We start from the raw sequence: 27,281 nt of genomic DNA, 5'->3' as shown, positions 1-27,281 counted from the left end.
CCGAGAAATTTGATGTACGGGGTTCTGAATCAATTTCCAAAGAGTCCAAGAGCGTAAATTATCCAATGTATTGGATCACATTCTACATGCTCACTACAGATACATCTTTGTGGGAGGAGAAAAGTGGCGGAAAGAAAAGATGATATTAGGCTGAGGGCACACGGGGAGCTTTTCAAACATAAATGCCGACATTGGTATCCTTCTTCTTCGCTTGGACCTCTGCGATGGCATCCACATAATGCTCGTGGCCTACTTTACTCATACCCTTTCGTAACGCAATCATACCGGCTTCCACGCAGACTGCCTTCAGTTGCGCACCGCCAAATTCGTCTGTGCTCCGTGCCAACTCCGCCCAATTAACACCGTCGTCCACCGTCATCTTGCGAGAGTGAATTTTCAAAATCTGTGCACGAGCTTCTTCGTTGGGAAGAGGGAACTCGATCTTCCGATCTAAACGACCGGAACGGAGCAAAGCCGGATCGAGGACGTCAACACGATTGGTGGCGGCAAGAACCTTGATCCGATCATCGGAAGCGAAACCGTCAAGCTGATTGAGGAGTTCCAACATCGTACGTTGAACTTCACGATCACCAGACTTTTCAGAATCAAAACGTTTCGTGCCGACGGCATCGAGCTCGTCGATGAAGATGATAGCGGGTGCTTTCTCTTTGGCAAGAGCAAAGCAGTCACGGACGAGCTTGGCGCCGTCACCAATAAACATTTGGACGAGTTGGGGACCAGCGAGTTTCAGGAATGTAGCGTCTGTCTGGGCAGCACAAGCTCTGGCAAGAAGAGTCTTACCAGTACCGGGTGGGCCATACATGAGCGCACCTGAAGAGATGGCGATTAATTAGTACATAATGATTAACCAGAAACAAAAGGATTCAAACCTTTCGGAGCTTTGATCCCGATTTTTTTGAACCGTTCAGCCTCTCTCATCGGCCAAACTATAGCTTCCACTAATTCCTCAATCTGCTTGTTGAGCCCACCAACGTCGGTATATTGCTCTGTTGGTTTCTCATCAACTTCCATCGCTTTTACTCGGCTATCGTATTCTGCTGGAAGTGTGTCCAGGACAAGGTAGGAGTCCTTATTCACCCCTATCAAGTCACCAGGTTTGAGCTTTTCATGGTCAACGAGGCCAATAAGAGGGAGGAAGATTGTTTGGCGAGTGGATGTCTTAATGACGGCTGATTTGCCAACACGAGTTGCGTCCAGGTCTATATTGGCACCTTCTTCAACTGCTTCCTTCTCGACGTCAAGATCTAGAAGCTCAACGACATTCCCGACTAGGTATGGTAATTGCCTTAAAACAAAGTGGTATCACACGTCAGTCATGCAGGTAATGGGCAGTTAAAATAGGTTGTCGTACCGATTATTCTCAATTTTGTCAAGATTGTCCTTTATCTTCTCCTTCATGGTATTCTGCTCGTGCATCAATCGTTGATACTCGCTCTTCATAATGCGCATATCATTGTCCAGCAACTTCCGTCGGTTTATGATATCTCGCGTGCTTGACCGTAAGATCTCCTCATCTAGCAGGTCGTCTTCCTCTTTCTTTTGATCCGCATCTTTCATTTCTGCGTCCCCATCCTTGTCGGATTTCTGTCCATCACGTTCCTCTTGCTCCTTTCTCTTATCCTTATCTTCGCGCTCAAGATCTTCGAGCTCTTCGAGCGTAGACATGGTGGCGGAGCTGAGTTATGGAGCTGGAATGACAGGTGAGTGAATGTATAGCACAAAAGAAAGCTTAGGATAGAGGATAGGTATGTCGGAAAGGGATATGGAGCAGAGAAGCGTAGCAAGAGGTCGTCGATCGAGCGTTATGGGTTCTGGTTGTCGTTGCAAGGCAGCTTGTTCGTCCAGCTCGCAGCTGCCAGCGCTGGATCACGTAAGCGGAGCTGCCGGTCATGTGACCTTAGGCGTTGGCCATACCGGAAAAATGAGCTTTTCGGGCAACCGTCGGAAAATGTTTATCCAACACAACCTGTTGAACCACAGGTTGCAAGCTTGAAACTGTAGATCAACCATATATTTACAATGCACATATAAAGGGTCCAAAATGTATAGAATTCAGAATGTATGATGCACCAATTGAGGGTTTTGAATCTGATTCAGAAGCTTTTCAATTACTAGAAACTAACTAAGTATTACATAATCACCTGCACAACCTGAATTGTAATGAAGTTTTTTTTTTTTTTTAAATTTCAGGAGCCTCCTCACTGGTTGGAGTCTCTGGTTCAGAGACAGAATATAAGATCAGCACAGAAGAATTGTCAGGGTGAGCCCATTTGGGCCATCTGATCATACTTTCAAGCAAATCAGCTCCACTGTCTCCAGTTGGAGACAGGCTCAATACAGATATATTTGACTGCAACTGAACAAAGAGAGAAGGCATGATCAGAGTGGGAGAGGAGAAGAAAGAAGCAGATACAGCAGAGAGCAGGACAGCAGTAAATCAGTCTATCTTAATTGCTGATTTACAGACAGTTTCTTCTGTCTTTCACTTTTTCTGTCATCAAATATCAAAATCAGTTCAATTTATCCTGACATTGCATCAAGTATACTGACTGCAGAAGATAAACAATTAAACTTTAAGTTCTGGCAGATGTCAGCCAAGGTCCTTTCAATATTCTATATATATAACTATATTAGCATGAGTTGAATGTATGATCTCCAATCAGTTTAATCTATCTTGACAGAGCAGAATGTATGCTCCACAAGCTCTTTTTATTCAGCTTAGATGAACACAAGCTTTTCTAATACTGTCAAAGTGACAGCACTAACTTCAGTATTGAAGAGGGGGAGAGGGGAGAATTTGTCAGTTCAGACTAACAGGAGTGTCATTTTGGCAAGTAATTTACTGAGACCAGCAGCCTGTTCCATTATACTGGCTTTCAATTTCTCTTGAAGTATTGCATTCTTAAGTCTGAGGAAATTATCATGATCAGATAGTAATGCTGCTACTTTCTTCTACAGCTCTGAAGAAACAGAAGCACAGGCTTTTTTATCTTCTGTACAATTGGTGCAGGCCTTTACAGTTTCTTGCTTGCAGGAACAAGACTTTTTAATGTGTACTGTATATATAAACATCAAACAGCAGTTACAGAGTATATTATCTATTATAGTAAACTCTTCTTTAACAGTCAAGAGCTTTCACTCTGGCTTCTTCTTTGTAGATATTGGGGAGTGCTTGTTCTGAGCTGCTGCCAATTTACATGTTTGCAGAGTCATTTTTTGCTATTTCTGCATATATTATTCTTCAGTTTGCTGCAGTTTCTTATTTCATTCTGAAATCCACCACTTACCTTAATATTGGAATAGGAGGAGAGAGGCAATAAGAAATATAATGAGCTCAAGAGAAGAAAAGAAAGAAAAGAAGAGAAGAAGAGAGAGATTTTGTGTAGAAAGAGATTATTATATCTAGAGTGTCTGCTTGATTGTTTTGGATTTCCTAATCAGGACATGTCTATTTATACATTACTAAGTGCTAACTCATTTTACTTAGAGCTTCTACAGCCAATTACAGTGAACAATAAAGAGATATATATTAAATATAGCAAAATTCAGCTCTTGCAAGCATTGATATAACAGAGCATTGCATTGAAGTCTAGATATCAAACCCCAAAATCTATTTTAAAGCACAAACTAACAGCTAATTTTGACTCAAGAAGACACCTTTTCATGTATTCAACTAGAATCTGTGTCTCTTTCAGAGCATGTGACCAGTTGCAGCTGGTGCAGGTCTTTTTGAACAGACAGGCTAATTTATTGCAGTCTCAAAATAATTCTCTGTAATATTCTGCAAAGAATTCTGATTCTTCTTGTTTGAATTGTTATTCTCTGGCTTCTGCAGAGCTTGCACTGCCTGAGCCAGATGTGAATCAGGTTCCCTGGATGGCATACTAGATGTCAACTGGACTGCATCCAGAATTTCTGGTAAAGTCTCAACATGAACAGTCTTTGGCTTTCTTGATTGAATCTTCTGTCAGGCAAAGTTATCCAAATTAACATCTCTCAGTTCTGGTTTCTGTGTCAAGCAGTCCCAGAGCTTGAGTACAGAATTCCAGATGTAGATTAATAGAATGAATGTGTCCTGTTTTGAACTGTTATCATCAAGATACAGCTTCATGTATGCTGCTAAATTTGCATACACCTCTATTGCCATAACTGTCAGAGCAGAAATCATGGCAATTAAGATTTATCATTGACTTACATTCAAAATATCATTTCTCTTGTGAAGCTGACTTCTCAAAATCAACACATGGCTTGATTCAGTAAAAGACTTTACAGAATTGGTCCCACTTGAACAATCAGGCAAAATAGCTGATCAGCTTTTATTGATCAGTTATTTCATGAAGTTCAAAATTAGAATTCTCAGTCAAGCTGAGTTCAATACATTCCCTGACATGATTCTATAAATAAGGTCAGTTTATATCATAACTAGAAGTTTAGAGACATTATTCTGACCTTCAAGCTACTCAAGATCTTACATTTTCAACCTTTACAGAGGTCTGACATGCATCTGGAAAGTTCACAAAAATATGAGTTATTTCTGGCTTTCCAGTTCTCAAGACTCAGCATCTTCTGGATGGTATTGGAAATCAGATCAGTATTTAATATCAATATATAGACTCATCACACCTGATTTTGTATCTTGTGCTCCACCACTCAAACCCACTTTTCAATCTCTGTATGATCAGAGAATGCTTCAGTTTGGGTACTTGTATTTAAACTGAATGATGCTTCTTGAGTCTTTGATATGTTGTGTAATTAGGCTCATGGGAAGATGCAAGCTGTTCTTTTTGGCACTGGCATGCTCTGTGTCTCCAACATTTTGGCTATCAGATTGCCATTGAGAATGAACAAGAGTGAATGCTTGAATTTTGGAGGGGTTTGCTATCTATTATATAGTTGACTTGAAGTGCATTCAACTGCTCAAGTTGCTATTCAGATTTGTATTCATATTTCCCTACATTCTAAAATTCAACACCACTAAGTGATTGATTTCTTTGAAATAGGCTGATCACTCAGGAGGATGCAGATTATTGCTGACCTTGCATCCCTTAGAGTCAATTACAGGTCTAGATGATTGGAATATTACAGTTGGTCTGCAGTACAGTTGGCACATTTTGCAGCTGCTCTAATATTTAACTTTGCTATAATATATTCAATTTCCCAATCAAACAGCAATTTTCTTTCTAATTCCTACATACTTTATCCCAAAGAAATTCTGCAGCAACTCTTACTGTTCCTGCAACTTGAAACTCAACCACTGCAGAAACTGATGTATAAATCTTGAGCAAACATGCAAGATCTGAGGTACTTGAGGCATATAGAGAACTATATATTTTGGAGAAGGCAACTTCATTTGTCATTTCCAGTCTTGCAGTTTTAAAGATACAGACAGCCTGCCCATTTGTTGTGGGAATTGCAAGATTGCAATCACATTTTATCTTCAGTAGAACCTGATATTCAGCTGAACAATCAAACTGAGAAGTCAGAATTAAGTGTAAGATCTTGAATTCTCTGTCAGCCTGCATCATTCTAATTACTGTATACAGAATGCAGCAAGTCTTTCAGATGCCTCTGATACTCTGTCTGATGCTCTATCTGACACTCATTCTGAACCAGAAGATATCAGAATGCAGGAGATTATACAAGAAGCAGTGGCAGCTCTACTCATGGAATCAGTTGATAACAATGAATCACAACAGTATGAAGAGCCTGAATCCAAACCCTGATTACAGACTATATTACATCCAGTGCACCCAGTTGGCAATGAAGATTCTGATTTTCATTCACAACTAGAGAATTCATTGGGTGACCAGCCAGCTGAGACCTACATCTCAACTATAATGAATGACTCATCAGAGATTCTAGTCCATGTGTATGTGAAGTCTGATAAAATGCTGGACCACTTCACACTTGCTTTAGAATTATGGTGCAAAAAATCAGAAATATCTTGCTGACACTATAAGACACTGCAGGAAGTCTTACAGATTCCTGAAGACATTAGTGCACTGAGATCTCTACCATTGGAACTGAGCATGTTGAAGAAGAAATGCAGAGCTCAATTCTCTATACTTCTTATCCAACAGGCATCCATACTGGCTGTTTCATTGAAAATGCCAACTCTTTCACCTGCTGAGAAGCAACTAATACAGATATCTCTTACATCTAATTTATTCTTTCAGGATTCTGTAGCTCTTTTGTCATTACTGGCAAGGTCTTCTGTATTTCACAAGAAGATATATATTAGTATGGCCAATCTAGTTGACAATCTGACTGAATTGTAGCAATCATGGAGCTGAGGGAGCTCTATTAGATGTTTGTCAGGTGACTTTGCATGATATTCTGACAGGACACCAGTCTTTTCTTTTAATTTTGTTTGTTTCAGATGCAATAATGCTGCATGTAAGTGCACTTGGAATGAACAAGAAATCCATATCAGAAGAATTCAATTTGTGGGTCAGAACCAGAAACTGGCCTGCACAAAATCCAGTAAAATTGTTCTTATTGTTCAGTACACTATTACTGCCAACAGCTTTGATAAAAGAATCTATTTACTGAGACCTCTACTTTGCCCAAACAAGCTGCTCTTACTGGAAGACCAGAAAACTCATATCATACATGAAGACAACATTCTAGTCCAACTGGATGTCCATCTTGACTACATCTTTAATGGATCAGGTAGCTACAAACTCTCAGAAACAAATGGGTTCTTTGTACAGCAAGTGATAAATACAATTTGCTACACATTATCTGTACAAGAGCTCCAACTTAGCACTCCACTCCAGAGTGAACTGGAAATTGTGGCATACAGAAGAGATATGCTGATCAAGATGCTCTGTCCAGATGACACTATCAAGAGAACTATATCTATTCCCTTCCTGCTGTTCATTGACAGATTCAGTCTATATCAGAACATGTACTGAAATATAACTGGCTTCTATATGATTTCTGCAGGACTTAATGATTTCAAAAGAAGATGATAAAACAATGTATATACAATTGCTCTCAGGCCTCATGCTATAAATTTTCCCAATGTTATGAAGGTATTGGCTTCTGGTTTACAAGCAGTTGAAAGAGAATTTAACATTATAGTAACTGGTGAAGAAACTGTCAGGGTCATTGCTTCTTGTATTGCTTATCTTGATGACATGCTACAGTAAAATAACAATGCTGAAATCAAATGCTCTACTGTAACAGTCTTCTGTCAGAGCTGTACTGTCTCCAATGTGAAGAGGTTCAATATGAATTTCAACTTGGTGAAACACAGCCAATACCATTACCAGCTACTTAATTTGCAGGCTGAAATTGAGATGAAGTGGACTGTTTGCAAGCAAGAAGCACTGTAAAAGACCCATAGATTAGTCAAGAAAAGTCCTTCAGTTTTGAAGATCTGCTCAGTATTGAATCTGGTGACATTTTTTCTCTCTGACCCCTGTTATAGTGAATTTTCAGGCCTGTCCAAAATTGCACATATATTATTGATATCACATATATTAACACCTGAGGAGCAGAAGAAATACTACCAAACCCTACAGAGATTTCTATTTTGGAGATGCTGGGCCCAACTGCAGTCCTCAATTACCCATCTGGAGTTCTATCAAATCCAGAAACATGCTCAAGCTTCAATTGTGATCCTAATTATACTCTGCTTTGCTCTAAAGTCTGACTGGATTCAGACTGTTGTTTAGCAGGCTCTCTATAACTTCTTTAATGAACAGTCAATTAATTCCAACATTTCATGTTTGTTGCTTGCTAAAATCTTTGGTGCTATTGCAAGAAGCAATTTACTATTGACTTCTCAGATATCTGTCAGGTACAATAAACTTAAAAGTGTGGTTGCTAATGCTCAAACTATACTTCAGAAAGTGATAGATGCTACTGTCATGGCTATCAAGACACCATGGTTGGCTAGCTGGGCAGTATAAATGCTGAGATTACAGCAGAATTCACCAGTGTTTAATCAGATTGTGACACCCCTGACAGAGAACATTTTGATTAATACTGTCAGTATTGCCTCAAAAGCAGGTAAGATGTTACATGCTTTGAAATACTGACCAAACATGCATATTGGGGTGCACTATGCCAATCAGGCAAAGAAGTATGCTGTGCCAAATAACTGCAATATACTGATTGGAGAGAATAAACACCATGAATACAAAGCATTTGTGCAGCAAACCAACAAGTGTAATATTGAAAAGATTTTACTGATTCATGAGAGCTTCAAATGCACTATATTCTTGGTTCTTGATGGGGCTCTTATGGAATTGGAACTCTATATCAGCAGTCAGATGAAGCAACTTCATTGCAAATGTTTAATTCTCATGCAAGATCTCATGCAATCAGAACACAATAAGCAACAAGATGATAATGAGAATGCTGATGAAGCTAATAATTTATATACTACCACTCCCTTTCATACCTTAATCAATGCCTACTGCTGACTACCAGCTAGCTGCAAAGTTATGGAATTGCTTGATTTACAAAGCATACAGCTTTCTGAACTACTAATTACACATTTCTTTTTGCAAAAGCTCCAACTTTCATACAGCAGTGATTGAGCATATTAACATATGCTTGGTGGAGATTTGACCCCAATCCAATTGTTTTAAAAGCTGATCTTTACATTTAATGAAGATGTGCATCACACTACATTGAAACTCAATGATCTGGTTGAGTATACTTGTGTGTTGGGCATCAAGATCAGGCAAATAAGGTGCATATTCATCTACAACCAGAGCAGCTGCTGGAGAGTTTTTTTTGCCATGTTCTCTGCTCATGAAATTCAGTGCAAGAGGGTACTGGATTTGCTGATTTTGCAGGTGAATCAGAATGAGATTCATATAATCAGTCTACCTGCAATCTGCAAACCAAGCCTTTACACAATACCTGTCAGTAAAGATTTCAAAAGACTTGAACTGGATTCTGCTCTGCTAACTACCTTTCTCAACTGCACTTGGAGCATTTCCTTTTTATAGATGGATTGGGTGGTTTGATGTATATAGTATTGCATATTAGTTGAAATCTCTCCAGTGTCTGCTGGGATAACTATACTATAATGGTTTCTATACTATAATGGTTTCTATACTATAATGGTTTCTATACTATAAACATTTATAAACCCGAAAAGGTATCCCAAACATTCCTAGATATATTTGTTGATCAGGGGTTTGAACATTTCCTGATTTCTACATTGAGGATCAGAAGCTACATTTCCAAATTCAGAACATATATATTTTTAAACTTCCAAACAACCGTGGATTCAGATAAACGTATATTCCAATGTAAATGTATCAGGACTAGTGGATCTACGGTTTACAAATCCTCCCCATTTCTGCTATGGGGTCGCGGCAATCGCTGCCTATTCTTGCAGGCTTCAGACTATTACGAATTGACAGAGGGAAAAATATTAAAAAAAGAAAAGGAAAGGAAAAGAAGCGAACTAAGGGGGCAGAGAGAGTGTGGTATGAGAGAAAGAGATGCAGCTCGTTTATACAAGCTTCTACAGCATATAGAGGTATAGGTACTCCGTAGTCAATGCCGACATATGATATGTATGTACATCTATCGGTCAAAACCGCAGCCACTGCAACCAGGGGCCCGAAATCCGTCTAAATTCGATCCAGGAGCGCCAATCGGCCTTTATTGAGCAGTTCATAGCGAGAGATGAAATCGTCTCGGTTAACTGAGTAGAAGTTGATGCGCATCAGCTGCTGATTGCTCTGAAAATGGGTGGAAGAAGGTTAGAGGGAACCACTCACTATACCCACCACACATTCTCCTAGCTCCTGTGAAAGCAGTCCGGCCATGAAGCATCCGCCAGTTGTCGAATACTAAAAAGCATATTAGTTCAGTAACCCTATCTTAGTCGAAACCAGGGGACATAATGCACATACTTAGCGGCATCCCCGGCTCTAGCTTAAACTTGAGCAAGAGCTTAGGTCGCTTCAGCATCTGGGACCATTCCCGTGCTGCAACATACCAGGCGAGTAAACTATCTTGTGAGCCTGTAAAATTTGCACCACGGTCTTCGTCGTTCCACCGAATCTGGTACAGCTCGCCTGTAGGCTGCCTATGCGAGAAAGTTTCGTGTGTTTTAGCAGGCATAATGTGGACATGCTCATTGCCACTGGCATGATGGCTGAAAATTGGATTCGATAGCACTGCGTATGCATCCGGGTTTTCTGACCACAAGGTGCGAGCAGCTTCAAATCCGTCTACTAACGTTGATTCACCCCCATCGCCGTCTGTATGAGAGAGGAGGTGGAACATCTGAAGTCCAGAAGGGTCCGTGAAGTACGCATTATCAGTATGGACACCAAGACCTTGTGTTGTGTAGGCCATGTCCTTCATCGCCAAATCCGAAGTAAAGTCCCAGAAACCGCCTTTATTAATTAGCACTTCATATACCTGGATGTAGATACCGGGAGGATCCTACCATAGTGCGTCGGTCTGATGAAAGCGATTCGCTCCAGTAGTTTCTTCGTGGCCTCGGGGTCTACCGGGCAACCCTTGACAAAACAGAAACCGTATTGATGCTAGCAGTTGTTAGACGGATAATTTGTTCTTAGACATAGTCTGGTATCAACGAACAATTTTCTGAGTCCAGGCCTTCACACCATCTTCTGATTTCATGATCCTATCGTAGTCCACTTTTGGAAGTTGAGAAAGAGAACCGGAGGCATGTTCAAAGGGCCTAGTAGGGTATTAACTCCTAGAACAGCCAAAGAGGCATAAAGACTGCTAACCTAAACGTAGGGCCGGCACCAGGCTTATGTTGGCAGTGAAGCTGAAGCCATGGCCATGGATATGTACTAGAATGTCCATCAGGCCCTGGTTCCAAAGTTAGTCTGCACTGACATAGAGGAGGTAGAGGACCCTACATTGGATCTCAAGATGTTGCCCCTCCACGAGTCGAAAGCTTGCGGGGCGAATATCGAAAGGAATCTAACTAGTCATCAGTATAACCCAACCACGCACAGCCCACTGAATGGGAAGTAAAACCGAGTGTGTGTCAACTAGTCGTTGTTTAGTCTCAGGATGGATGCATTTGACACAGCGACAATTTTCCCTGGTTGACTACTAAGTGATTCCGTCTCTCACAAACGGGGCGTGACTGCGAACCTCAGCCAGAACGGTGCCCTAGGATATAAGATTAATACCAAGTCATCCACTCTAAATAGGGGACGAATGGGCGAGTGTGGTGCGCGAATGCGACAGCGCTTTTCGGATTCCTACCAATAGGTCGTTCCCAGGTCCCCCATGGCGATGGGGATGGATTCGGCGAAACTTTTTTTAGCTTCCTTCCACAGATTGGGTGCTAGAGGAGGAATCTAAACGGTTAGTCTCTCCAGTTATGAAAGGCACATAATACTAACATCTTTCGTGGGATGTTGTCGAGAACTCGGAGGTAGATCCGGGTCGCCATTCCGAGATCGAGGAGTGATCGATTCCCTGTACTCCGTAGAGATATTCCATATTCAGTATGGGTATCCAATTGCAAAGCGAAGACGAGTGCGTACTGGGCAGTCATCGCTCGGCAAGCAACGCTGAAGGATCTGAATGCTTGGAAACGCATTGTTGCGCAGCCAATATTACGGAGTACTGGCTTTAGCATGACGCCTATATACATCGGAACACCAGCAACTAGATGAGTAGATTACTACTTTGCTGTGATGTTGAGAGCGTTTTCGAAATGAGTACTATTAATTTGATCAGGTTTGTCTAGCTTGGTGCAAGAGCAATTCACACGACCGGGAGGAGAGGCGCAAGTAAATATATATAGGTTCCCCAGAAGCCAACTCCGCTGTTCGGGAGTTGCAGCAAACAGCCGGCGAACCCCCTCGTCTCCGGCCGGGCTGTCGTGTGCCAAGATCTTCCCGGATGCGCTGGTTAACCCATACAGGCTAAGTCTCGCAATGAACCCACCCAAACAGAACGGGCCCGGTGTTGCAAGCCGCAGAATGCCATGTGAACGACATCGACGCACAGAGAACCATCAGCTATAAACAAGCGTGGTTGACCGCTACGGGCGACAAAGCAGCTGTGGTGACACCTTTTTTATGTGATTGTAGTGCATAGCGTGCACCAAAACCAAAGGCATCAAACATCAAGGAGATGGACGTGATATGCTGGGACAAACCCTAGGCCGGAGAACGTATACCTACGGTGATTGAAGAGGGATTTAGGACGGAAAAATACTATCTATGGTAGAGGTGTGATAACAAATGGACTGGTACTACAGGCCCAAAGAATTTTCTCCCACAAGTTCCACGATCCGTTGTCCCAAGATGAGATTATGCTTTAAGTGCCAGAAGTACGGCCTTAGCGAGATTCATCGCAAATCTCCGAAAAACCGTTGACATTGTGCTGAAAACCCAGGGTACATTGATGGGGAAGAGAACGGAGGGAATTCTGGATGCGTTAATTGCGAGAAAAGAAAAAAAAAAAAAATAGTACACTGGGTCTTCAGCGTGACTGATAGGAGGAAGATTTGCGAGAAAAAAGGATGCTCCAAGACGGCGCCAAGACGGGGCCCGCAGCAGCCACATGCGGGAGGATGCGGTGGATATCTACAATGGCACCACCTACAAGATGCCACAGAGAAGCCCTGCCCGGTTGCCAACGTCCATTGGTAGGAGCATGAAGATGAGAGCGAAAATGCCGAGCGAGTCCCGCGGAAGACTTGTTAAATGTGCCCTCGTGTTGTCTTGTATAACAAAGGTGCTCCCTCCATGCGATTCGCATATCGATGCTCCCGTCGCCATACTCGGGTAAAATTTTTGGGCTTGGCCGTCTATGCGGGCATTCACTATGTGGCCCTCCTCGCTACACGTCTTGAAAACAACATCATGAACTGCTCTCGAAGAACAGTATTTAATGTGTCTCTCTTCTGGCAGTGCTCAGGCGTGATGTGATGATTTGTCCTCGCCGCTGTGGGCTAGCCAGATCTGGCAATCCCTGAACCCGAGAGTCCGCAGGAAGTTCTTCACGTCAGTAGCGGGATCCCTGGAGAGTATGGTACACCATCTCACCGGGACCCAGCTTATATTGGAGACTATTCCTATAACTAGCCTGCGTCGGCGGACTAGGGCCTTGAGATCCCGCTTCTGTGCGTCTAATCGCTTGCCAGAGATAGTTCAACGCCAAATCACCGCTCATGTCACCTTTTCGCGTTAACAGAGAACGACCGCCATGCATATCCGCGGACCACTGGATCAGCTCGAGCAATTAGTTCATACTATCCATTCTGACTGGTTAGTTACAGATACAATTGCAACCCCTATACGGAGTACTAATAGGGACAGTACTGGCGGAGCACTAGTTTACTGCACCCAACTAGGCCGACGAGGAAGAGTCTTCACGTTTGCTCAATGATGGGAGAGTGTCCGCCCGAAGCACAGTGGCCGTATCAGCTGCCCGAATACCGAGCCTGGGTTGTCCATTAGAAACTTGGCTCAGCACGCGCTAAGCCGTCACCTTGATCTCAAGCATGCTCATTGCTATCCTTCTTTCACATAATCAACGTATTTCTTCAACAACATGCAACTTGAACGTAGGGGAAAACTTGTCATATTGAGAAGCTAATGCTAGGATCCACTAACAAATCCCTTTTTGAGGGGGTGAGAGAGAAAGATGAAGCAGTGATGCAACTACTCGCAGTGGGAATTGGTATATTGGATGTGGTCAGTGTGGCTTGTTGTATCTGATCATTAAGTGGCTGTTTGTCAATTACTCGAATCTTGAAACCATGTACTAATTTCTAAACTAGACATTTCTAGGCTACTCATTCAGATGCTTTATATCCCTACATCTGACCAAGCTACTAACAATCAGCTAATTTCCAGGCGTTCTATCCCTTCTCCACATCTCCCCATTCCTATTTACCCGAGACCTTGATGACAAGGTATCCATTTCCACCCGCCGCCGCAATGCCTATCGTGGAATCAGCAAAAAAAAAAAAAAAAAAAAAAAAAAAAAAAGGAAAAAATTGATTAGAAATCTCTCATCATCTCATGCTAGAACACACAAGTCCGCCAAAAACGAATGGAAAAATAGAAAAAAAAAGAAAGCACGAAGAAACTCGAAAGAAGGGGATGCTCTACGTACCCGCAACATCGCAGTCACTGCCTCCGCAAGCCGGGCAGTGATCCAGCACCCAGACAACGGCAGTGGCAACGTCCCGGCAGTACGAACTGGCCGTGTTAGCGTTGTTGGGAAAGCCCTTGACGATGGTCCCTCCCGAGCGGCACATGATGGTGCCGCCCTTCCGGGCACGGCATTCCTTGGTCCCGAGACGCTTCAGGTAGTTGGTGCAATCAACAGCGCCGCCGACCTTTCCTGGCGTGGCCTCCCGACGTGGGTAGCAGTGATTATCGAAGAGAGCGTGGACGTCGCCTATGTAGTGAGCGTTGGCATTGGCCTAGCATTGGTATGTTGAAGGTAGGAAGAAAGTGTGTACCGTCATTTTGTTGGACATCAGTGGGAGGGTCCTAACATTGGTTGTGTGTGAATCACTGCGGCATTGCCTTGATACAGGTCCGGGGTATGAAAGCACATACCATGTCATGGTCAAGCACACCGGGACCCGCAGTTGCAGCTTGGCCTACAGCGAATAGGAGAGAGGCAGCCAAGGCGAGGAGTGTGAACTTAACCATGTTGTCCGAGGTCAAATAGGTAGCGAGTTAAACTGTAAGATTCTGATCAGCGGGAATCGATATTGTATATGTAGGTATTGAGCTGCAACGGTGCGCAACAACTCTGGACTGATCAATGAAAAGGAATCGCAGAAAATAGGTGTGCCTTTTTATAGTTTTATTTCTATAATCCAGCTCTATCCGGCTCAGCTCCAGCTGCTGCAATGCGAATCATGGTCATGGCAGATCCCGAAAACCTAACCACCTATACTATGAGATTGTGCAGTCCGGTTCATTAGTTCTGCTACTACTCTATGTGCCCTCGTCCATCAAAACTCTCTATGCTTCAGCCGTACACGGGGTGCAGGCCGCAATGGTTCCCAAATTAAAAATGGGAACTGAAAATTATGTATGTAGTCACTGCAGTAAACATTGCTCTATTGTCCATTGCACAATGGTCATAGACGAGATGATGTTGTCATATATGTACTTGTCCTGCAGAACTGCAATTTCTGTCTGTTTGTCTGCAAATGCAAGGATCATCCACCAACCTAGCCCTGTGGTTTTAAGACTAAATGCTTGAGATATAACCTCGTTAGTGAAGTATGCCGCCCTGTTTTGTTCAGCGCTTTGGGTAAGGTCAAGGCAGGTGCTTCACCTTGCAAAAATCTGGGTTTCCAATAATAGGCGCACATTCACAGCCTCTTACCATTCGCAAAGGTAGTGGGAACGTAGCGGCTGAGGTAGATTGCAGATGTGTGGGAGCACAAAGAGTTACGAGCTGAACGTATTCATTCCCTTGGCTGAGGTCAGGCGAGACCGATCACCAACACAAAAGTGGTTGAACATGAGGCTACCATAAATATCTTCTGGGTACTTCGTACGGAGTATTCCATACAGAGGAGAGAGATTCAGCATGGCTTGAGATTTGGATCCTGAATAACTCGTTTGACTTGGGGCTGCCACCTGGCGGGGCGAGAACCTCAACGGAAGGGGTTGATATCGAAGCATGCCTAGAGACCTGCCCGATCTTCCGAATGAAATGATGGGCGTTCGGGGAAGCCGAAAACCAATACATTAGAGCGGCGAAGCACAAGCCAGGCCAAAAAGCCCTACTACAAATCATACAAGTAGTAGTAACAACGGTGGCACACTGGAGCTGGCTCTCTGGCGGAACCTGCGGACCCGGCTGGTGATCAGGAGCTTGATTTGCTTCCACCCTCAGACACCAGGAGGAGCTCTTGGTGAAGGAAGACTGTCTTCGTGTGAGTTTCATTAACTGCTGCTTTAGTTCTGGCTCCAAAGCGTTTTCTCCTTTTTCCGCTATTTCTTTAAGCTTGTCCGCCCATGTCCGCCAGAATTTTGTGTCAACGCGTTTTCAGCTGTCAAGCGCATCAGGTTTCTTATCCCATTTTTCTTCAATAACATCCCCTTCTACAATGATATACTGCGCCATTCGGTCTATCGTAGGATTGCAGGCTGGCCATCCTTTTCAAGGCCCTCTCGAATATTAAGGCTAGGGCATTTGGCAAAGCACGGAAGTTCGGCATCGATGCGACCTCCGATGCAACGTGCAAGGTATGGAGAGAAATTCACCCGGAAGTGGCGTAATTCTCTCTCATATCATTTGCTGTATAAAAGGTCGCTTGGGCCTTATGTCGATTGCTTGAGAGATAAGAAGCTGTACCAAAGGGCCTAGACCCATTGTCATCAAGCATGTCAACAAATATCGAGTCACTGGGATCTCTAGGAAGATCCACAACTGTACCGTTAGGGTGCAGCTGATAATGGCACAGACTGATCGTGGATTCTAGCTTCCATTCTATCTCTTGATTGGTTTTGGCGGAATCTTGCGGAGCTCAATGATCAATTGCACCGATCTATCCTGCCTGAGAACATCGTAGGGTAGCAGCCGTACCATATCCATTATCGGCTTACAGAGGAACTTGAGGGCCACTGGAATTGATGGAAAGGTGGGCCTGTATCCAAGTTTTATCCTAGTACTAGGTGTCAATTCGGTGGGCTCGAGCTGCGTTATCATTTGAGAGGAGAAACGCTTCAATGATAAGCCCAAGGCATGCTCAACTGTGCCATTCTCACCGAGGATATTCCTTGAAAAGAAACATGTGCTCCTTTGTTGCTGAACTGGTGTTGTCTGCCTTGTCCTCGGTCTTGCTGCTCATATTGGCGAAGCAACTTGCATGACTCCTTGCAGATAGAATAAACAAACGTAGATAAGAGCATGGAAATCAATGATAGTGATGTCGAGTAGAAGCAACTTGTGATATAAACATTCGAAAATCAAAAAGAAAAACAGGAAGAAAACGCGAAGTCGCAAAGTCACTGGTTATGCGGAATCTCCGAATCCCAGCAAGCCTACTGTACAGTCTGCATTTTGGCATGGGAAGCACAAGGCTGGAGCTCCTGGAGGGACTAAACAATTGTATGCGAAATCCAGGCTCCACCTGTAGGGATGGTTATCTACCCGCTATATGGAGTCGTAGTCTCGGAGCTTGCAATCGCCCCGCCTTTTGGAACTCGGGCTGAAGTAGGATATCGTCGCCGATACCCCGTATAGAGACAGGGATCCTATTAATCAACCCAATGCAAAGGAACATAAAATCAAGGCATAAATAGTCATCAGGTTTGTATAACTACAGGAGATACCGATTAACATATACCAGTGAGACTGGTGACATTTAGAGCTTGCTCTTCGATCCGACAACCTTCACCAAGGCACGACCATTTCCGAGAACGACCTTCCCATCTTGGTTCTTCGTTTGAAAGATCACTTCTTCGAAACCGTTCTCGCTTTTACCAGTTCTCCACATCTCCGTGGTGAGCTTATCACCAGGACGCACGGGTGATGCAAATCGGGCCTGGAATTCCTTCAGATTTTGAGGGTCACTGCCGCCGAGGTTCTGGAGAATGGCATGAGCGGCCATGTTCCAGCTAAACAGGCCGTGAATAATGATGCCACCGAATCCCAACTTTTTTCCCACCTCAGGATCGGCATGGAGAGGGTTATAGTCGCCGTTCAAGCTGCAGAATTGGTCAGTTTTCTGTGGGTTTTTATCGGAGAACTTCCCTAGACGTACCGATAGAGCAACGCGGTAAGGGCGGTCGTCTGGAACTCATAAGTAACATCTGGCTTCTGGCCCTTTGGAGGAGGATAGTTAATGGTCGCCGGGCCTGTAATCCGTTAGCAACAGCGTTTAAGATAGCACTTCGCGAGGACATTCTCACCTTTTGGTCCTCCCCAATTGCCCTGGCCAACATAGAAACCACTTCCAATAGCGGAGGTATAAACCTCCCCAGTCTCCTTATTCACGATATCCTGCTGGGTCTCTACAACAGAACCCGCCTTGCCCTTGTCGTAAACGCCAACGACTTTGGATCGAAGTTCAAACTTGCAACCCTCGCTGGTAACAGGGAGCGGCTTGTGGAAAACCATCTTCCGCTGTCCATCGAGAACACGGTGGTTATCAAACTTGGGGACACCGGGAATCACCTGCTGGGACTTGGCTCCGTGGAAGTCCACGATTTCTTGATCGGTATACTTGAATGCTACACGATATATTGGTCAATGCTATGTGTCCACTGATTCGAAGAAGAGAGTCTGCATACGGAGGATAATAGGATAAGTCGGGAACATTGTGAATTTGGGGTCGAACTCCTGCAGGTAGTTGTCAGCCATGTAGGCAAGCCAAATCATTATTTCTGTCCGGATCGACGAACGTATAAGAAATGTAGCTCATCAGCCGTGCAGCCGATGCTGTTTGCGAAGAGAAGAACATCTCGTTTCAGCCAGCTGACATCCCGAGAAGGAAACTCATGTCCGGCTCCTGGTCCGCTCATGATGGGAGGATTATCTGGGAAGGTTCGAAAAAACGTGAAATCGAGTCAAAATATTTTCCACAGTGAGAGCAATTGTGAATCTGCGGGAGTTGTCCTCTGGACTGCGAGAGCTCTTTTAATATCCTGGAGCTCTGTCCGGGGAGCTTGCGGGGCTCGGTATAGCGTTTTGGCGTTCATGCCGAGGCACTGGCCGACTGGCTTGGGTACAAAGGGTCTGGAAACATTTTTCGGCCAAAGGAGCTCGGGAGACAGCTTGGCCATTGCTAAGGAGGTATCCATCACCACCGGCTATTTCTGACGCTCTTCGGGGAAGGCTTTGTTTCATAAACGGTGCCTTGAAGTGCGCTGTTACGGAGCCACGATTGTCCGACGTGATGATTGGTAACATGGAATCCTACAAACTTTGAGAGTTGACCTTAAGAATTATAAGCAATGAATTGGTTAGATTAAGCATCGACTCGAGGGTATCTATTGCAAATCGAGGAGCTGTGAAATCCTATCCTTGACCATCGTTTCGTATCCATACCACATACACCCAACGCCTTTTTTTCGGTTTTTAATTAAAGCCACATAATGCAAAAATTGCGCGCCCTACCCATGCAAGCTACAATGGATAGGAGAATAGCATCGAATAAAAGGGACATCTTGATGACGCGCGGAGGATATGCAAAAAGCCATTTACAGACATATGTACGTAAGATGTTTAGCACCTGTGGTCGGAATTAGCAGCGATTCCCAGAGGTACACTCCGTAGACGGTATAAACAGGCTTACATCTTATATTCACAAGAACCCTGCGTATAGCGATTTTCATCTGGTGTCTCAAATCTGTACGAGATCTGGATATCAAGATCACGCTTATTTTTGTCATTCGGTCGGTTGCTAAGGTAACCGGTCACGCACTCGTTCTCTTCGATAGTAATAACTTCGTTAATGTAGAAAACGGTCTGTTTCCAGTGAGTGTACTTCGCATGTGGGCCGGTCGAGAATCGAATTTGCTTATGGCATGCTGTGAAGTCAATGTCAAACCAAGCAATGAGAGCATGAATGAAGTCATTTCTCTTTGCAGTGAGATTGAAAGGGACCTTAAAAGCTAAATCCGCCGGAGTAACGGTGTATAAATCAAAGGTTATGATGGGACAAGGATCCGTTACAAGAGCCTTCAGCTCAACGGTGTCGACAAGTGGTTCGGCCAGCGCAATTTCTTTCATCGGCGAATAGTCGAAACCATACACATTGTCCCAAACTATCAAACGGTTAGCGTCTCTTTCCGTTTGTTTATAAAACCGGAGTCACTTACAGCCGATTTTCTCATCCTTATACTCGCCATCTTCGATTCCAGCCAGGTACATGGTGGCTTTATCAGGGAAAATCTTTCCACCCGGAACGAGATAATTATCACGAGCATAGAGGACGGTATCCAGCATGCTCTCATAGAGCAAGAAGTATCCCATCCACTCTGAGATGATTATATCAACCTTTGGGAATGGCAGAACAACCTCCTCCATTTTACCCTGGAGAAGAGTGATCTTGTTGCTCATCCCGTTAATTTCTACAATTTGACGGGCCTTCTCAATGATGGAGGACATATCAACACCAATGACGTGTTTAGCTCCAGCGCGGACGGCAAACCTTAGGACAAAAGCAACTGTTAGCCGACAGCCTTGAGAGAAATACGTAGGACAACCTACATGCTGAGGATACCAGTGCCGCAGCCAACATCAAGGACAACCTTGTCCTTAAAGATATGTCTGTTTTGGTAGATAGCGTCGCGGTATGAGCGGGTTCGAACCTCGTCTTTCTAAAAAGGACCAAACTCGTCAGTAATGCTGCCCTAAATTAAAGACGAAGCGAGAAACACGTACAAGCATCTCCTCATGAATTCCTAGTGAATTTGAACTGATTAGCATTTTCAATTCCTACAAAATCATGTAGTGCTTAAGCTCAGGGACAGGATTACCATGATGATCATAGCTAAGAGATATACATTAGCATTTAGACAATTAACAATGTGAAGATACCATTGCTAATCATACCTAGTGAAATAGCGTACTTCAGCGTGATCCATTCCAACCATTCTGTCAGCACTGGAAGTCATCTCTGCTGCCGCCGTCGCTTTCTGAGCTCCGTTCATGGTGAGGGGGTTATGATGGAAACAAACGCGGAGTAAAGAAGGTGGGGTTTCTTATTTATGTAAAGAGAGGAGAAAAGCACAAATTAAAAGAGAAAAAGGAGATCTGTAGAGGAAAATGATAATGGAAGAAATTTACTTTTTTTCCAAACACAGATGTTACTGAACAGCTTAGAGACAAATCTTGAAAGTCGGTCAGGTTTCTGAAGATACAGCTTTTCTGATAACAACTCAAATCAGCCTTTTCCACTATCGTCAGAAGTAGCTTAGTGCATCTGATTGAAAAAAAAAATTGCTCAACCAAACTTTTGTGCTTGGGATGACCTCATCATTTAGAACTAGAATACAATTGGTTAATTTCCCTGATTGTAACCCAACAACAAGGGCGATTGGTTTAGTGGTATAACGTCTGTTTTGCATTATCGTGAATACAGAAGGTCGGGATTTCGATTATCCCATCGTCCAAGAAATTCTTTTTTTATTTACTTATTTATTTATTTTTTTGATATCATCCCTTCACTGGACCTCTTTTTGATTAAAAAACACTTCCACTATTATTCCTATGCTCTCTTTTTCAAATTCTATTTTTCCGAACATTTTCCTCCCCGTGCTTATTTTCTGTTAGACGAAGCTCTAACCTGGGGGCTGTCTCCGCAAACTGCCGATCCCCACCGCCATCACCTTGGTGCTTCGGACTGTCATACCCTTCTATGCATCCATGTTGGCGGTACAACGATGAAGCTGAGCGGGAAGAACCTCCATTTGCCGCGGATATCGTGGTTCCTAGCATTCTACCTATGGGTAATTTTTATACAAGCTGCCCAGGCGTCGCTCGGTGACCGACTGCCAGACTTTAAAGAATGCGTCCAGGTGTGCTTAGAGCTCCTACTCCTGAGATGCCAAGTTTAAATGCCTTACCGCTCATACAGTCGTCGTCTTTTTAGGTTTGCAAAGTAGAGAACTGCGAAAAGGGACACCTGTCATTGCGTCAGTATTCTGATTGTTAACCGATCGTTTGATTGCAGCTGACGATCGGAATCCGCTAGCGATACACTTGCGACTTTTCCTTTGGGATTGCCCGTCCGAGTGCGATTATACCTGCCAGCATGTCATCACTAACAAGCGGGTCTCCCGTGACCCTCCAATGCTTCAGCCTGTGCTCCAGTTCCATGGTAAATGGCCGTTTCGCCGTATTTTGGGGATCCAGGAGTTCTTTTCCGTTTTCTTTTCGCTGTTGAACTTTCTGGCTCACCGGCAGGGCATGGGAAGGGTTCGCGAATCGATACCCGAATCATATCCCCTGCGAAAATACTACTTGGCGTTTGGATATTTCGGTCTTGCGAGCTGGATCTTTAGCATGATATTTCATACTCGAGACTTCCCATTGACGGAGAAGCTCGACTATTTCGCGGCTGGAGCTAGTGTGCTATACGGTTTATACCTCGCCATTGTCCGGATATTTCGCTTCGACCAAGTCCGTCCGCGTCTTAAACCCACGTTGCTGCGTTGGTGGACAATACTCTGCTGTGGGCTCTACTTGGCTCATGTGTCATATCTGAGCTTTTGGACCTGGGATTACTCCTACAACATGACGGCGAATGTAGCAGTTGGTATCACACAGAATTTGCTCTGGACATGGTTTAGTATTTCTCGATACAGAAAGTACATGAAAGGGTGGACTGCGTGGCCGGGAATGATAGTCGCATGGCTGATCCTCGCTATGAGTCTGGAACTTCTTGATTTTCCTCCGGCGTGGGGATTGGTTGACGCCCACAGCCTATGGCATCTAGGGACCGTTGTTCCTACCATTTGGTGGTACACGTAAGTTCAAACTCCATGCGATGTGAGGCGTTTTCCGCTAAGACTCCATGTCTATTAGGTTCCTCGTCAAAGACGCGCAAGACGATCTTATGGGACAAAGGCTCAAAGCATAGGTTGCTTGCGATTGAATCATTCGGAATGTCGGATCTTCAAGGATATGTTTTGAGCTCTGAAAGGCTTATGACAAGGTGTTTCGGATATTTCTGTGGATAGAACTTGAGCTCGAAGAGATAGAGGGATTCTAAGTTCACTTGAAGTGTATTCCTTGCTTCTTTGTCTCTCGTATATAAATTCAACGAGAATAGGCAGGCGATTCCTCAAAAGTACTCACAGGATGGACTCTGAGGGGCAATAAAAAGGGAAGTGCCCGGCTGTAGGGCGGGAGAGTGCTGTATCGGCCTAGCGATGAGGGAGCACAAACTTGCGACGAAAGCATCCGCCGGCCCGCACCTAGAACAAGCAAACACTGCAAACATTCACTCTTCCATCGCATTGTGATGCGCTGTTCCGCTGCGTGATTAGCCAGAGCCCCTGTCGTCTGATGTAACTAACGATGTTTGACCTGTTTGCAGCTCTCCTGCGCTGCTACCATTTCCCCCACCGTCACCCCACGCTGGTGCTCAGCTGCTCTTCATTCTTCCAGGTCACCAGGTCTGCTGCATGGTGTTCCTGAGCTTCAAGAACATTCTCATCATTAGACCCTCTCTTTTACCTCATTTGCACCCGCTACCTTCCTACTTACGATTGGAGAGAGCTTTCTAAGCAAGCCTACCGGGTTCACCATGGCCTCCGTGGACACGAAGAGGGCCATCGTTGATGCCGCCTCGGTTTATACAAAGCCGGAGGGCAAGGTATTCGAATATGGAACTGCTGGGGTAAACTTAGCTGAACAAGCTGTCGTCAGTGTCAATGCTAATGGCTCGATCCTCCGTAGTTTCGAATGAAATCGTGAGACCTATATCCTTTTCATGCTTCCGCGAGCTCTTTCCGCAACCCCTCCTCTAGGAAGGCCTTGGCTGACTATGACCGTTGTTGTGCCATATCAGAGAGCTGCTCAATACTGTTGTGTTTGCCGTTGGCCTTTTGGCAGGGCTGCGCTCCAGAAAACTCAAGAGCCAAACCATTGGTGTGATGATCACCGCAAGTCATAATCCGGCGTGTGACAATGGCGTGAAGCTTATTGACCCAATGGTAGGGATCCTCGATGTTGACTGCTGGGTTTGAAAATAGTTTTCTAACGGCTGTTCTAAAATCTATAGGGTGAAATGCTTGATGTAGGTTCCACTCAGCCCATTAACCTGTGAACGGACTGGTGATTTAACCATAGGATCTAGGCGGAATGGGAGTCTTATGCGACGAAACTGGCAAACACACCGCTTGAGAAACTCGGAGACGTGTATGAGGAGCTCATCAAGGAGATCGAAATAAATATGGACAACCCTGCTCGGGTGGTGTTCGCTCGTGACACCCGTGCCTCCGGGTCCCGGCTCGTCGGCGTTCTTACCGCTGCATTCAATGCCACCGGCGTTGAATACACCGACTTCAAGTATTTGACAACCCCGCAGCTCCATTATATTGTCCGTTGCAAGAACACTCTTGGCACTCCTTATGAATATGGCGAACCCACTGAGCAAGGTTATTACGAAAAGATCAGTAAGGCATTCAAGACTGTCATGAGAGGCCGAACAACCAATGGCCCGGTCACCGTGGATTGTGCCAATGGCGTTGGGGGGCCAAAGCTGAGAGAAATGATCAAGTATTTGCCAAGCGCCAAAGAAGGCGGCGTGGACATCCACGTTGTCAACGACAATGTTATCAATCCGGATAGTTTAAATTACGAGGTAAGGACGGTGTCGATTTTCTTTGGACTCATTCATTGACGGCTTGACTCTTAGTGCGGAGCGGACTATGTGAAAACTAGGCAGCGAGCCCCGCCCTCGTCCAAAGCTGCAGTACACGACCGTTGCGCTTCCCTGGATGGAGATGCGGACCGGATCGTCTATTATTACCTCGATACGGGAAATATCTTCAAACTTCTTGACGGAGATCGTATTGCAACTCTAGCTGCTTCGTTCATCGGAGAACTTGCACGTAACGCTGGCATCGCGAACAAGCTTAGAATTGGTGTTGTTCAGACCGCCTACGCCAACGGGGCAAGCACTCAATACGTTGAAAAGGTTCTTAAACTTCCAGTTATCTGCACCCCAACCGGCGTCAAGCACCTTCATCATGCTGCCATGAGGTTTGATGTTGGCGTTTATTTCGAAGCAAATGGGCATGGGACTATTACCTTTTCGGAGCAGGCCCTGAAGATCATCAAGACAACTGAGCCCCAGTCGCCAGCCCAGCAGTATGCTTTACAGAGCCTTATTGCTCTGACGGAACTCATTAACCAAGCGGTTGGAGATGCGATTTCGGATTTGCTCCTGGTTGAAGTTATCCTTGCTCATAAATGCTGGACCCCAAAGGAATGGATATCGACATACACTGATCTACCCAACCGTCTTGTTCGGATTGAAGTGGCAGATCGGTCGATTTTCAAAGCGGTGGATGCGGAACGCAAGCTGGAATCTCCTCCTGGACTTCAGCAGCGTATCGATGCTCTTCAGTCACGCTACAACAGAGGCAGAAGCTTCGCTCGTGCTAGCGGAACAGAAGACGCGGTTCGTGTTTACGCCGAAGCTGCAAGCAGATCTGAGGCCGATGATTTAGCTACTCGTGTTGCTGCTGCGGTTCAGGAAGCTGGTAAACCGTAACCATTCTCGGGTTTGCTTTGCAGCTAGTTTTGGTTTCAAAATATATCCCCAGTCCTTATGTTATTGGAGATTCGTCGTTTCGAAAAGCTGAAGCGCCAGATATTCTTCTCGGAGCCGAAAAATAACTGAATAAATGATACATATCTTGTACTCTGACAGCGGTTTGCCACCTCGAGGTTACCAGCTTGATTCTTTCTATTGCAGCGGACATGATTACTCACAAAATCACCCTTGATTTATTTCTTATGTCACTACCCTTGCAACAACGAAGGCCCGGATTTCTCACCTTCTATGGTCGTGGTGCCAGGTGACTGCTCATCGCAGGCGAATCTGATAGTCAAAATAAAAATAAAATAACAAATGAATGATTTGAGATCCACTGATCGATGCAAGATATCGCTAACTCATTAAACAGGATGTCCATGCTACAAGCCAAATTAAGTGAGAAACAGCTAACCACACATCATCCTTCCTCACGATCCATCTCATCCCGACTCCTCTTTGCACCCTTCCCTATCCTCCTATTCCTTAAAGTGGCACCCTTTTTACCTCTATTCTCATGTAATTCTTTCATCTCCGTAATTGCATGACGTTGGGCCTCGCCTACTCTATCACTTAACACCATCACTTCTTCCTTCTCCACTTTATATTCGTCCAATTCTTTGCCTAGTGCAGCTTCGATGCGTTGCCATATTTCAACGTCGTATTGCGTTACAAGGCTAAATGCACGTCCACTTTTGCCTGCACGGGCCGTACGCCCCACACGGTGGATGTACGTTTTGCTATCAGAAGGTAGATCGTAGTTAAGAACTAAATCCACAGATGGAATATCAAGACCTCGGGCGGCAACGTCAGTAGCCACGAGGATATTTCGACTGCGTGAACGGAATTTGCCTAGTGCACCTAGGCGGGCTGATTGTGAGAGTTGGCCATGGAGGGGTATTGCGCCAAACCCGAGGGCACGGAGTAAGATAGCGAGACGCTGGGTTTCATTAACAGTACGGGTGAAGATGATGACCGACTGGCCGGGAAATTCGTTGAGAAGGTATATAAGGTAAATATCCTTGTGTTTGTGAGGTATAATGAGGCAGTTCTGGAGGAGGGTTGAGACGGTTTGATATTTATTGGACGAAACGGAGACTCGGAGCGGATTTGAGAGGGACGCGCGCTGGAGGGATTCAACTTTTGAACTCATTGTTGCTGAGAAGAGATATGTGCGGCGCTCCTTTGGGAGCACTTTTAGGATCTTATCGAGGATTGGGCCAAAGTCAAGGTCCAGAAGTCGATCAGCCTCGTCCATAACAAGGTATTTCAGGCTGCGGAGTGAAAAGCCCTTTGTGTTTTCCAAGTGGTCCAATAGACGTCCCGGAGTCGCAACAATGATGTGAGGTTTCTTTCCAAGGGCGATAGCTTGGGACACCATATCCATTCCTCCGACTATCACGGCGCAACGGACGGAAATAAGGGAGCCAAGCGCTTCAAATTGCTGGGATATCTGGTAAGCGAGCTCGCGAGTTGGAGCTAGGACCAAGCCAAACATTGATTGCGGTTTGTCCATAAGAGCTGTGGGGTTCAAAATGTAAGCAAAATGCGCAGTCGACATCCACCTATAGCGAGCTTCTCACCTTGTAAAATTGGCAGAGCAAATGCGGCCGTTTTCCCGCTCCCGGTTTCCGCTAAACCGATTAAATCACGCCCTTGCAATGCAAGAGGAATCGACTCGGCCTGGATTTGGGTTGGAGCCTTATAACCTAGCGAATCGCATGCCTCGCATAGAGAATCAATGATCCCGAGATCCTTGAATGACTTTGTGGTCGTAGCCTCAATTTTCTCGTCATTGCCGGGGGTTTCCTGAAGAGAAGCCTGCGATGTCTCTGAATCTGAGAAGCCATCTTCTGCCTCGCCCTGCGGAGGGGTGTGCGACAGCTTTCTCCTTTTCATGGACGGCATTTTGTTTGGTTTCGCTCCCGTGAAGCTCAGACGCGGGAGATAGCGATCTATCAAAAATTTTGGTGTTATCGCCTGGCCCCTGCCGATATGGGCGTATGGACCACCGTATAAGCGGCAA

At 44.8% G+C, this 27,281-nt stretch overlaps 11 protein-coding genes and 1 non-coding gene across 13 annotated transcripts; 4 read left to right on the top strand and 8 right to left on the bottom strand.

The window, feature by feature from the left end:
- Positions 1–30: 30 nt before the first annotated feature.
- CIMG_03539 (26S protease regulatory subunit 6A) lies at positions 31–1,834 on the bottom strand. Its single transcript, XM_001244097.2, has 3 exons — positions 1,373–1,834; positions 891–1,306; positions 31–831 (listed from the first exon to the last, which is right to left on the bottom strand). Exons 1-3 carry the CDS (start codon positions 1,684–1,686, stop codon positions 173–175), a joined length of 1,389 nt encoding a protein of 462 aa, XP_001244098.1. The 5' UTR covers positions 1,687–1,834; the 3' UTR covers positions 31–172.
- Positions 1,835–4,711: 2,877 nt separating this feature from the next.
- CIMG_13719 (uncharacterized protein) lies at positions 4,712–5,378 on the bottom strand (the record flags this gene model as incomplete). The annotated part of the gene is made up of 3 exons (XM_001244096.2): positions 4,712–4,903; positions 5,057–5,143; positions 5,217–5,378. The coding sequence occupies 3 exons, from the start codon at positions 5,376–5,378 to the stop codon at positions 4,712–4,714; spliced, it is 441 nt and encodes a 146-aa protein (XP_001244097.2).
- A 3,989-nt stretch (positions 5,379–9,367) lies between these two features.
- On the bottom strand, positions 9,368–11,722 carry CIMG_03536 (trimethyllysine dioxygenase). The gene is made up of 12 exons (XM_001244094.2): positions 11,535–11,722; positions 11,391–11,466; positions 11,251–11,345; positions 11,137–11,154; positions 11,017–11,083; positions 10,896–10,959; positions 10,761–10,845; positions 10,606–10,708; positions 10,451–10,550; positions 9,909–10,397; positions 9,774–9,845; positions 9,368–9,697 (listed from the first exon to the last, which is right to left on the bottom strand). Exons 1-12 carry the CDS (start codon positions 11,642–11,644, stop codon positions 9,624–9,626), a joined length of 1,353 nt encoding a protein of 450 aa, XP_001244095.1. The 5' UTR covers positions 11,645–11,722; the 3' UTR covers positions 9,368–9,623.
- Positions 11,723–12,302: 580 nt separating this feature from the next.
- On the top strand, positions 12,303–13,963 carry CIMG_13718 (uncharacterized protein; the record flags this gene model as incomplete). The annotated part of the gene is made up of 6 exons (XM_004446304.1): positions 12,303–12,369; positions 12,497–12,785; positions 12,957–13,032; positions 13,195–13,268; positions 13,320–13,697; positions 13,784–13,963. 5 exons carry the CDS (start codon positions 12,303–12,305, stop codon positions 13,387–13,389), a joined length of 576 nt encoding a protein of 191 aa, XP_004446361.1. The 3' UTR covers positions 13,390–13,697; positions 13,784–13,963.
- Positions 13,892–14,669, bottom strand: CIMG_03535 (uncharacterized protein; the record flags this gene model as incomplete). Its single annotated transcript, XM_001244093.2, has 4 exons — positions 13,892–13,947; positions 14,122–14,409; positions 14,474–14,504; positions 14,574–14,669. 4 exons carry the CDS (start codon positions 14,667–14,669, stop codon positions 13,892–13,894), a joined length of 471 nt encoding a protein of 156 aa, XP_001244094.2.
- A 396-nt stretch (positions 14,670–15,065) lies between these two features.
- Positions 15,066–15,924, bottom strand: CIMG_03534 (uncharacterized protein; the record flags this gene model as incomplete). Its single annotated transcript, XM_001244092.1, has 2 exons — positions 15,066–15,219; positions 15,533–15,924. 2 exons carry the CDS (start codon positions 15,922–15,924, stop codon positions 15,066–15,068), a joined length of 546 nt encoding a protein of 181 aa, XP_001244093.1.
- A 1,346-nt stretch (positions 15,925–17,270) lies between these two features.
- Positions 17,271–18,813, bottom strand: CIMG_03533 (peroxisomal dehydratase). The gene is made up of 5 exons (XM_001244091.2): positions 18,387–18,813; positions 18,276–18,324; positions 17,895–18,215; positions 17,747–17,840; positions 17,271–17,690 (listed from the first exon to the last, which is right to left on the bottom strand). Exons 1-5 carry the CDS (start codon positions 18,504–18,506, stop codon positions 17,348–17,350), a joined length of 927 nt encoding a protein of 308 aa, XP_001244092.1. The 5' UTR covers positions 18,507–18,813; the 3' UTR covers positions 17,271–17,347.
- Positions 18,814–18,922: 109 nt separating this feature from the next.
- Positions 18,923–20,812, bottom strand: CIMG_03531. 2 transcript variants are annotated; one of them, XM_004446302.1, is made up of 7 exons: positions 20,542–20,812; positions 20,466–20,479; positions 20,371–20,390; positions 20,197–20,306; positions 19,806–20,137; positions 19,280–19,751; positions 18,923–19,216 (listed from the first exon to the last, which is right to left on the bottom strand). In XM_004446302.1, the coding sequence occupies exons 1-7, from the start codon at positions 20,637–20,639 to the stop codon at positions 19,210–19,212; spliced, it is 1,053 nt and encodes a 350-aa protein (XP_004446359.1). In that variant the 5' UTR covers positions 20,640–20,812; the 3' UTR covers positions 18,923–19,209. The 2 variants fall into 2 exon arrangements, with proteins under 2 accessions (XP_004446359.1, XP_004446360.1); XM_004446303.1 differs by having other exon boundaries at positions 18,930–19,751.
- Positions 20,813–21,019: 207 nt separating this feature from the next.
- CIMG_15116 lies at positions 21,020–21,101 on the top strand. Its single transcript has one exon. It is a non-coding gene; the product is annotated as a tRNA-Ala (tRNA).
- A 102-nt stretch (positions 21,102–21,203) lies between these two features.
- CIMG_03530 (Mn2+ homeostasis protein) lies at positions 21,204–22,782 on the top strand. Its single transcript, XM_001244088.2, has 4 exons — positions 21,204–21,506; positions 21,581–21,623; positions 21,683–22,457; positions 22,516–22,782. The coding sequence occupies exons 1-4, from the start codon at positions 21,372–21,374 to the stop codon at positions 22,568–22,570; spliced, it is 1,008 nt and encodes a 335-aa protein (XP_001244089.2). The 5' UTR covers positions 21,204–21,371; the 3' UTR covers positions 22,571–22,782.
- Positions 22,783–23,105: 323 nt separating this feature from the next.
- On the top strand, positions 23,106–25,587 carry CIMG_03529 (N-acetylglucosamine-phosphate mutase). The gene is made up of 6 exons (XM_001244087.2): positions 23,106–23,332; positions 23,392–23,405; positions 23,504–23,648; positions 23,717–23,731; positions 23,792–24,298; positions 24,353–25,587. The coding sequence occupies exons 1-6, from the start codon at positions 23,240–23,242 to the stop codon at positions 25,211–25,213; spliced, it is 1,635 nt and encodes a 544-aa protein (XP_001244088.1). The 5' UTR covers positions 23,106–23,239; the 3' UTR covers positions 25,214–25,587.
- CIMG_03528 (ATP-dependent rRNA helicase RRP3) lies at positions 25,563–27,174 on the bottom strand. The gene is made up of 2 exons (XM_001244086.2): positions 26,839–27,174; positions 25,563–26,776 (listed from the first exon to the last, which is right to left on the bottom strand). The coding sequence occupies exons 1-2, from the start codon at positions 27,161–27,163 to the stop codon at positions 25,677–25,679; spliced, it is 1,425 nt and encodes a 474-aa protein (XP_001244087.1). The 5' UTR covers positions 27,164–27,174; the 3' UTR covers positions 25,563–25,676.
- Positions 27,175–27,281: the final 107 nt, after the last annotated feature.

The sequence above is a fragment of the Coccidioides immitis genome, assembly GCF_000149335.2.
Source record: "Coccidioides immitis RS genomic scaffold supercont3.6, whole genome shotgun sequence".
NCBI lineage: Eukaryota > Fungi > Ascomycota > Eurotiomycetes > Onygenales > Onygenaceae > Coccidioides > Coccidioides immitis.
The sequence above is the reverse complement of the archived record's forward strand: the minus strand, read 5'-3'. Positions and strand labels throughout refer to the sequence as shown.

Excerpts from the sequence above, each read along its gene's own strand:
- CIMG_03539 (XM_001244097.2), bottom strand. The coding sequence starts at position 1,686 with ATGTCTACGCTCGAAGAGCTCGAAGATCTTGAGCGCGAAGATAAGGAT. Across the intron at positions 1,307-1,372 it reads GACAAAATTGAGAATAATCG|GCAATTACCATACCTAGTCG; the intron begins GTACGACAACCT and ends CTTTGTTTTAAG. Across the intron at positions 832-890 it reads CGGGATCAAAGCTCCGAAAG|GTGCGCTCATGTATGGCCCA; the intron begins GTTTGAATCCTT and ends CCATCTCTTCAG.
- CIMG_03536 (XM_001244094.2), bottom strand. The coding sequence starts at position 11,644 with ATGTATATAGGCGTCATGCTAAAGCCAGTACTCCGTAATATTGGCTGC. Across the intron at positions 10,960-11,016 it reads GACTAGTTGACACACACTCG|ATTCCTTTCGATATTCGCCC; the intron begins GTTTTACTTCCC and ends ATGACTAGTTAG. Across the intron at positions 10,551-10,605 it reads AGGCCTGGACTCAGAAAATT|CATCAATACGGTTTCTGTTT; the intron begins GTTCGTTGATAC and ends AACAACTGCTAG.
- CIMG_03533 (XM_001244091.2), bottom strand. The coding sequence starts at position 18,506 with ATGAGCGGACCAGGAGCCGGACATGAGTTTCCTTCTCGGGATGTCAGC. Across the intron at positions 18,325-18,386 it reads ATGAGCTACATTTCTTATAC|GAGTTCGACCCCAAATTCAC; the intron begins GTTCGTCGATCC and ends AACTACCTGCAG. Across the intron at positions 17,841-17,894 it reads CAATTGGGGAGGACCAAAAG|GCCCGGCGACCATTAACTAT; the intron begins GTGAGAATGTCC and ends AACGGATTACAG.
- CIMG_03531 (XM_004446302.1), bottom strand. The coding sequence starts at position 20,639 with ATGAACGGAGCTCAGAAAGCGACGGCGGCAGCAGAGATGACTTCCAGT. Across the intron at positions 20,307-20,370 it reads GAATTCATGAGGAGATGCTT|AAAGACGAGGTTCGAACCCG; the intron begins GTACGTGTTTCT and ends GGTCCTTTTTAG. Across the intron at positions 19,752-19,805 it reads TAAGGATGAGAAAATCGGCT|TTTGGGACAATGTGTATGGT; the intron begins GTAAGTGACTCC and ends ACCGTTTGATAG.
- CIMG_03530 (XM_001244088.2), top strand. The coding sequence starts at position 21,372 with ATGAAGCTGAGCGGGAAGAACCTCCATTTGCCGCGGATATCGTGGTTC. Across the intron at positions 21,624-21,682 it reads AAAGGGACACCTGTCATTGC|CGATACACTTGCGACTTTTC; the intron begins GTCAGTATTCTG and ends GGAATCCGCTAG. Across the intron at positions 22,458-22,515 it reads CCTACCATTTGGTGGTACAC|GTTCCTCGTCAAAGACGCGC; the intron begins GTAAGTTCAAAC and ends CATGTCTATTAG.
- CIMG_03529 (XM_001244087.2), top strand. The coding sequence starts at position 23,240 with ATGGCCTCCGTGGACACGAAGAGGGCCATCGTTGATGCCGCCTCGGTT. Across the intron at positions 24,299-24,352 it reads CGGATAGTTTAAATTACGAG|TGCGGAGCGGACTATGTGAA; the intron begins GTAAGGACGGTG and ends CTTGACTCTTAG.
- CIMG_03528 (XM_001244086.2), bottom strand. The coding sequence starts at position 27,163 with ATGCCGTCCATGAAAAGGAGAAAGCTGTCGCACACCCCTCCGCAGGGC. Across the intron at positions 26,777-26,838 it reads TGCTCTGCCAATTTTACAAG|CTCTTATGGACAAACCGCAA; the intron begins GTGAGAAGCTCG and ends TGAACCCCACAG.